Below are 8,608 nucleotides of genomic sequence, written 5' to 3' on the forward strand. Positions count from 1 at the left end.
AACTTTACTGTCTATATATTTGATACTTGGATCTTACTCTCTTTTTCATTATAAATTTATTTTTTATTTTGATGAAATGCCTGAGACGTGTATATCTAGAAAGATCCTATTAACATCTTCCAATTTAAATGACAATTGACTGAATAAAAAATTCTAGGTTCAAAACAACAAACAGGATTTTATAATAAAGAAGGAATCGAGCCTTAGTTTAATAATTTAGTGGATTAAATAAAACTTTATTATTTGTAGTGCATGTAGTAGTAAATGCTATAGTTCAAGTAACATAAACTTATGTATCAATATACTAACACACACTTTTTCCTTGAATTAGAAAATTTCAGGTCTGTATGTTTAACTTTCTGAGCATTATTGTAAATTGTAATTTCGTTTAAAATCTGTTCTGTGGGGAAGACTGCTTTAGGAAGCTGCTGCTGCTTTTACAGTCATAGCAGACTGTCCAGTTTGTCTATGCTCTTTCGCTTCCTGCACGCTTCCTTCCTTGGGCCACGCATGTTGTAGGTTGCCTCCACGTACTTGGAGTGGTGGGAAGCTCTTCTAGCAAAGGATCTGGAAGGGTGGAGTTACATAAGAACACATGCCTAAGTCCAGGAAATCTCCTAACCCCTAGGACACTTTTCGCTTGGTGAATAAACACCCTCTTTTATCACCGTGCTGCTGAGCTAACAGCTTCATTTATAAAACAAGCTTCTTTTAGAAGATTCCTGCATACTTTTAAGATCTTGTATATTATTCATCTAATCTTGTATATTATTCATCTAATTTGAGAGTTAAAATACTGTCAATGGATAGGATATAGTAAATATGCAGCTAGTTTGGGTAAAAAAAACACCAAAAAATGCTACAAAAAGTTCATGGAAAAATGGAATTAAACACATAACCACACACAAGGGGGCGTCAACAGTTCTTAGGAAAAAGGAATGAACAGATAATGACGTTTGTTTCACACACTTAAATAATTTTATTCGGGGCTCATACAACCCTTATCACAGTTTATACTTTCAGACATTGTGTCAAGCACATTTGTACATTTGTTGTCATCATCATCCTGAAAACATATTCCTTCTACTTGAGTCCTTAGTATCAGCTCCTCATTTTCCCTCTCCCTTCCGAACCCTTGATAATTTTTTTTTTTTTTCATGTCTTACACTGACCGATGTCTCCCTTCACCCACTTCTGTTGTCCATTCCACAGGGAGGGGGTTGTATGTAGGTCATTGTGATTGGTTCCCCCTTTCTGCCCTTCCCTTCCCCTTCCCTTCCCTTCCCTGCTGGTATCACTACTCTCATTATTAGTCCTGAGGGTTTTATCTGTCCTGGAGTCCCTGTGTTTCCAGATCTGATCTGTGTCAGTGCACATCCTCTGGTCTAGCCAGATTTGTAAGGTAGAATTGGGATCATGATGGGGGGGGGGGAGGCATTTAAGAACTAGAGGAAAGTTGTATGTTTCATTGGTGCTATACTGCACTGACTGGCTTGTCTCCTCCTCAACCCTTCTGTAAGGGAATGCCCAGTTGCCTACAGATGGGCTTTGGGTCTCCATTCCGCATTCCCCTTCATTCACAATGATATAACTTTTTTGTTCTTTGATACCTGCTACCTGATCCCATCAACACCTCATGATCACACAGGCTGGTGTGCTTCTTCCATGTGGACTTTGTTGCTTCTCAACTAGATGGCCACTTGTTCATCTTTAATCCTTTAAGACCCCAGACACTATATCTTCTGATAGCTGGGTATCATCTGCTTTCTTCACTACGTTTGCTTATCCACCTGCTATATCTTCAGCAATCGGGTTGGGAAGGTAAGCATCATGGGATGCCAGTTTAATAGAACAAAGTGTTCTTGCGTTGAGGGAGTACTTGAGTAGAGGCCCAGTGCCTCTTAATCTGCTACCTTAGTACTAAACATATAAATATATGCAAATAGTTATTTCCCATCGTCATACACAAGTGTATTTATATATGTACATGTATTTAGGCCTCTATAAATGCCCTTTGCCTCCTAGTTCTTTCCTTTATTTCCCTTTACTCCTGTCCCATTATCCTGCTCAGCCTTCATTTGGGTTTCAGTAATCCCTCTGGGTTACGTTGCCCTTAATCACGCCCTACCAGACCTCCTACACCCTCCTTACCATTGATTTTGGATCACTTGTTGTTCCCTTGTCCCTGGGTTTGTTAACACCACATCCTTTCCCCCCTTCCCCCTTTCCTGTGTTCTCCCCTTCTGTTGTTTTCTCCTCCAGATTGTTTATCCTGCCTTTCTTATGTAGATAGACCTGCAGAGATAATAATATGCCCAAAAACAAGACAGAAATACAAACCAACAAAAGAAAACAACAAAACCAATGACAAAATTGTTGACCTTTAGGAGTGTTTTCTGGTCGAGTCTGATCGGGTGCCATGCCCTGACCCCAAAGTCTATTTTTGGTACTCCCTGGGAATTTCTTGCTCTGCCCCTCTTGCTGTTCTGTTGCACACCCTTAGTGTTTCGCCTCAGTATGGTGGGGTCATATTGGGCGCAATTCCCACACTGTGCCTCCAGTGTTGTAGTGCTGTGGGTCAGTGAGGGATGTGTTGAGTCTCATAATGGGGCTGGCCATATGGTCCTCTCTGCATTGGCTGCTCTGAGCAGGCATATCGTCTTCAAGGCTTGGTGGGCCGGCATGTGCTCCACTCTTTTCCTCTCCCTTCATTTGCTTCCGTGTGCTCCTATCAGACATGTCTTTCTCCCTGAGCTGTAGCTTCAGTGCTGTCCTCTGAAGTGAATTCTTCTGTAGGGAGGGTGGGTTGTCCCCATAGCCATAGTTAGGAGGGGCCAGTCTCTCACACCTCTCTACTGGTTCCTTTTCTCATGCCGGTATGTTGCATTCATGTCTTGGAGCACCAGGTTGAATTCAGTCTGGTCCCCATTTCTCTTTGGAGGTATAAACAATTCTTCTCCCCTTGGGTGGGTTAGTGCCCTGTTCCGCTACCCATGTCACAAAAAATTTTTAAAGTGTGTGTGTGTATGTGTGTATCTTGGCATTGGTTTTCAGATTATCTCTTAGCATTGCTAATAATCTGTTATTAAAATAAAAAAATAATTCGAATGAAATATTAGGATTTTTCCTCACATTTTTCTTAAATGTGTACTAAAAGAAATACCCAAATGACAAATATTAATAGAACTTGACAACAGCCTATCATTCTTGTTTACCATTAAATATATCAGTATCTTGTGCTCAGTAAACAATGTGTGTAATTATGATACTTAGACAAATTTGAGGACCACTCTTAGGATTAACATTGGTTTTTTGAATTAGAAAACAGAACCGGTAGAAAGTAAGCCAAGTGTGAGATCCGTTCAGTGTGTATTTTCTTCATGTGCTTGCGTATGGAGCACAGGCTCTCTAAATAACTAGATAAATGAAATGAAGTATAGGCACATTTAAATACAGAGAGAAAGTTACCCAGACCTCCCAGAGGACTGACCCCTCTGTAATAACCGTTGTATTTTTTGATCTTCCAGGAGCCCAGGCTTGTGTGCTTGTATTTTCTACCACAGACAGGGAATCGTTTGAAGCAATCCCCAGCTGGAGAGAGAAGGTAGTTGCTGAAGTAGGAGATGTGCCAACTGTGCTCGTACAAAACAAGATCGACCTCCTGGATGACTCTCGCATAAAGAAGTAAGAGGACTTAGTGTTTGAAGGGGGCATAAGGTCTACAAAGTCACAACATTTTTTAATCACTACGTAGACATACAATGAAAAAAGTTTATATATATATATAAAGAGTACTTTATCCTTAAATTTTTACAGGGTTACCTGTGATTATTTGGGGTAAAAAGAAAAATCCTATTGAATTACAAGTTTGAAGGTCCTTTTAGGATTTCAATCTGAGGTTCTTGTTTTATAAATTCAATTCATGTTTATTTGAATGCAGAATAGAGTAAGAATATTAAGAAAAACATCCTTAGATGTTTACATATCTAGGGGAACTGCTATCCTGCAAAGATGAATTTAAGTAGATAAAGATGAAGAGCCATACTCTAGTGTATTCAGAATTCTTGTGCTCAAATTTGTCAATAAAATTTAACCAGTTGCCATTGGGTCACTTCCGACTCATGGCCACTGTGTGTGTCTGTAGAATTGTGCTCCGGACAGCTTTCAGTGCCTGAGGTTTTGGAAGAAGGTCGCCACGCCGTGCGCGTTAATCATGTGTACTGCACAGAATTCCAGACGGAGTCTAGCCTCCAGATCTCTGTTTCTAAGAATTTTTGTGTCATTATACATGAGGAATTCTGTCGTCGTTTTTAATGTGATTTTTCATTAGTCATCTGTTGCTCTACAGCAAATTGTAAGCAGCCCTGATGCTGCAGTGGTTCCGAATTGGCTGCTAAGGTCGGCAGGTTGAGACCATCAGGCACTCCTCAGGGAATTCACAGGGGCAGTTCTACCCTGTCCTATGAGGTCCCTGTGAGCCAGCACCGACTCGATGGCAGTGAGTGGGTTTTTATGTAGCAAACTACCCCAAAATGTAGTGGCTTAAACAACCAACTCTAACCCAATGGTTTCTGTAGGTTAGGAATTTAGGAATGACTTATAGCGGAGATTTCAGTCAGGGATTTTCATGAAATTGTAGTCAAGATGTCGACGGGGCCTGTAATTATACATAGGTTTGATGGGGGTCTGGAGTATCCACTTCCAAGAAGATTGACTTGCTTGGCTGTTGGCAGGAGGCCATCGTTCCTTGCCACATGGGCCTCTCTAGGGCTGCTTCTCTTTGAGAACAAGTCATCAAAGAGAGAGCGACGTGAAAGCCACCGAGCTTTCATGCCCCTGTGCAGAAACTGCACACTGTCAGTTCTCCTGACAGAGTGTGATTGGTCTCGGGCCGACTGTGACACACTGGTGCAGCAGGAGACCTTCTGGAGCGTGGCTGCTGCGGTCCTAATAGAACTAAAGTTAGGGGTCAACTCTTAGAGGCACCGTCACCAATACTGTGACTCTGGCTTTGGCAACAGAATACTTACATGGAAGATCAGGAGTAAAGTAATTATTTCATGATGATCGTAAAGACAGAATTGATTTAAGTAACATGGAAGAACAGTGGTAAGTGCTTGGGGGGATGACCAGTTTCGTAGAACGGTGTTCTGTTTGCAGCTCTGGTGTGCTAATGGTTGGTGTGCATCCTCTAAGGAGGGAGGACTAAATCCTACGTAAGCACTAAGCAAAGCACAGCTTCCCATTAGTTTTACTAACTGGGCATCAACATTAAGCTTCATGATAAGAAGCAAGAAACCCTTCTGGAGGTCTGATTCTCGCCTCTGTAATCAGTAAATGTAATAAAACGTATTCTTAAAAATAAGCAGTTACCTATATCAGCATTTTCTCATCTGGGTTTGTGTGCAGCGAGGAAGCCGAAGCACTGGCAAAAAAGTTAAAATTAAGATTCTACAGAACGTCAGTGAAAGAGGATCTAAATGTAAATGAAGGTAAATTGCTTTTTCTATATGAATTATTTCAAGGAGCTGTTTTAATTTGATGCTTTTTTATTGCATTGCCCCCGATTGTATTTGTATGAGAGCAAAACCTGCTCTTTGCTGCCTATCCTTCAGGTGTTTTAAAGGCCCCAAAGCTTGTTGACATGTTAGAACAAAACCGTTTCTGGTGTTCTTTTACCCGCCCCGCCCCCGCCTCCCGAGTTTTATTGGCATATAATTCACATGTGATTCAGTAGTTCAATCACAGGAAGAGTTTTACAGTCATCATCACAATTCGTTTCAGAACACTTTCTTCATTCTTGTACTCATCATCATTGTTAGCTGTCCGTTTTCTTCCAGCCCCCTTGCCACACCCTCAGAAACCATTCATTCACTACTGTCTCTAGAGATTCCCGATCCTGGATTTCATACACAGACAACATAAAAGCAAACAAACAAAACGGCTAACAACAGCGACAAAGTAAAACATAAAAGTCTCAATTTAAAAGAAAACAAGATATTAAAAACTAGGACAAATTTAAATGGACAAAGGGACATCAAATGACAGACTGCTTTTTTTTTTTTTTACCTAAGTGCCCCTACAGCGATCCATTCTCCACTGCATCCTGCATAAGAGCAGGCTCTCCACACATCTGGTCCTTGGTCAGGGGATTCATCAGGTGTATAACACAGGTGTATTTCCTTTCTGCTTTTTAAAAACTGAAACAGCTTTAAAATGGGTCAAAAGGGAGATCAAATTATAAAATACTACATTTTGACCTAAGTACATCAACTTAAAAAATGTCTTTAAACCCCGAAGCTTTATATGTGTGAATGAATATGTAATGTTTTTATAATGCATACTTGTAAAAAATCTTCCACAGTGCATATTACTAAATTGCTTTGAAATACTAAGGTAGTAGCTATTTCATTATATAATGATGACTTTTTTTGTTGACTTCTTTCATCATGTAAGAAAATAAGATTAGCAAAAGATAAAACATTTCTTATTGCAGAATTGCTCTATATTGTATTAGATTAAAACTCTAATTTGTTGCTGAGGTCTTAATGTTGGTTAGATTTAGTTTTTTAACCTGAGGAAATCTGGTATCTTTTCAAGAGTTGGTTTAGTATCGCTGCATATGAAGGAGTCTTCAAGCACTTAAACCAAAGGAGCCAGTGACCACAATAATTGATTCAATTTTCTACTAGTAATGACCACTATCCATTGATAATGTACAATTGGCTCTCTTATTATGAATTGATAAAAATATTCTAGATTTGAGTTTTTAATGAGAATACTTGCCTCTAATTTAAATTTATTAAGTATAACTATTATAATGTCATTATCATGTCATTGGGTCCATTTTGACTCAGCCGCATGCGGCAGAGCAGAACGACCCTGTTGAGTTCTCTTGAGAGCTGTCTGGAAAAGCCCAGATTGCCAGGTCTTAGCAACCGAGTGCTTAACAGCTGCGCAGTTGAGCTCCCTGAAGTGTGGTGATCAGCGATGTGGAATGACAGATTTTACATTGTATAGGTTATATGGGCCTGAGAACCTTGTTTTTTTATTCCAGTTTTTAAGTATTTGGCTGAAAAATATCTCCAAAAGCTCAAACAACGAGTAGCTGCAGATCCAGAGGTGAGGCGTCCCAGCGGTAATAAAATTGGTAAGTAGCCAGCCGCTTGCAACCCGTTTCTTTATTTGTGATATGCCAGTGTCTCTGAGGAGTTTGAGGAAGTACTGAGTCAATGGTTATTAAAAGACTATCAGGAAAAATTTTAAAAGGGAATATCGGATCACTTCTTTGAGAATATGGAATTTTTTACGCTTTTGAATTTTCTAAGTCCATTTGATATGGTAAAGATACCAAATTTTAACGATATTTTATAAAAGCCCACTCATGATAGATAAAAGCTGTATCATGCTTGTTTGTCTGATTGTATATTTGTGCTGTCTCTTAGCTCTTTGTGGTCCCACTAACTTTCACATCTCCAGTGACTGGACCTAAAAATGCTAAATGCTAGTCAAAGTGCAGTATTCCCACAGAGGCACAAATACAGTGAGATCTCATTTATTTGAAAGAAGCAAATATAGAAACCAAGAATTATTAATGGGTAGGCAGGGGAATAGGACATTTTTATTGTAAGGGCAATGATTTATGTTGTTGGTGGAATATATGCAAAAGGATAGCAGTAGCATGTGGATTCCCATGATAAATGTATCAGTGTCTTAGACTTACAAAGGTGAAATATGTGTTGGCGGATATTTGGGTATTTTCACTACAGCAACCTAACAACTGTGAGGCTGGCACAGGACCGGGCCGAGTTTCTTTCTGTGGCACGGCGAGGCACTGTGGATTGGGACCAGCTCCTCAGCACCCATTAACAGTATTTTCACCCCCCACCCCCACCCTCCACACACACACAACGAGAAAGAGAGAGAGAGAGAGAGAGAGAGAGAGAGAGAGAGAGAGAGAGAGAGAGAGAGGTTTAGCATTTCTTGAAAAGCAGCTAGACTGCTTCTCCTTGCTTTTCCAGCAAGATGATGCTTGAAGCTCACAGGTTCTAAAGTGGCTCTCTTGGGTGCAGGGCCAGTTTGTGGGGGAACCGACTGGGAGCACCTTACCAAACAGTTGCGTAGTCTCTTAGAGTTTCAAAACTCTTCCTCATACCCCTCTCATGACATACACATACACACAACATATTCTTTCCCGTTGTAATTCACATTCTTCCCCGGGTTCTGGTTTCTTTTTTCTCATTTTCCCACTTTAATGTTTACTGTTAAGACACCTCAGATGTTGCGTATATTCACACAGGGCAATAGTGATATGCTTTTGCCTTGTCTTCTTCCAAGCCACTGACACAAACCCTTTGGTTTTTATTATGCCACAGTCGAATATAGACTCTTCAGTGCAACCTTTGAAGACAGTTCCATGTGGTCTAGCCCCTCCCTTCTTGATGTACCTGCTTTCCAGGCCCGCAGAGCAGTTGCCCTCTCCCAGGCAGGCTCCTTCCCCACCACATTCACCTTTGCTCACCATGGGGCTTCTGTTCAGCTTCCTCTTGGAGTTTCTTTCAAAGCAGTCTTGGCTCCTCTCGCCCTCTCTGGATGGGTCTCTTCAGCC

The 8,608-nt window shown here is 40.6% G+C and overlaps 1 protein-coding gene across 2 annotated transcripts in view; it reads left to right on the top strand.

Moving 5' to 3' along the window:
• RAB23 (RAB23, member RAS oncogene family) overlaps nt 1-8,608 on the top strand; it is a 37,833-nt gene that overhangs the window by 26,703 nt on the left and 2,522 nt on the right. For both annotated transcript variants that reach the window (XM_075554939.1, XM_075554937.1), the window contains 3 exons: nt 3,528-3,684; nt 5,410-5,492; nt 7,058-7,150. In XM_075554939.1, coding sequence (XP_075411054.1) covers nt 3,528-3,684; nt 5,410-5,492; nt 7,058-7,150 — 333 coding nt within the window. The remainder of the gene's footprint in view (nt 1-3,527; nt 3,685-5,409; nt 5,493-7,057; nt 7,151-8,608) is intronic.

Source organism: Tenrec ecaudatus, chromosome 7 (genome assembly GCF_050624435.1).
Source record: "Tenrec ecaudatus isolate mTenEca1 chromosome 7, mTenEca1.hap1, whole genome shotgun sequence".
NCBI classification, from domain to species: Eukaryota; Metazoa; Chordata; class Mammalia; order Afrosoricida; family Tenrecidae; genus Tenrec; species Tenrec ecaudatus.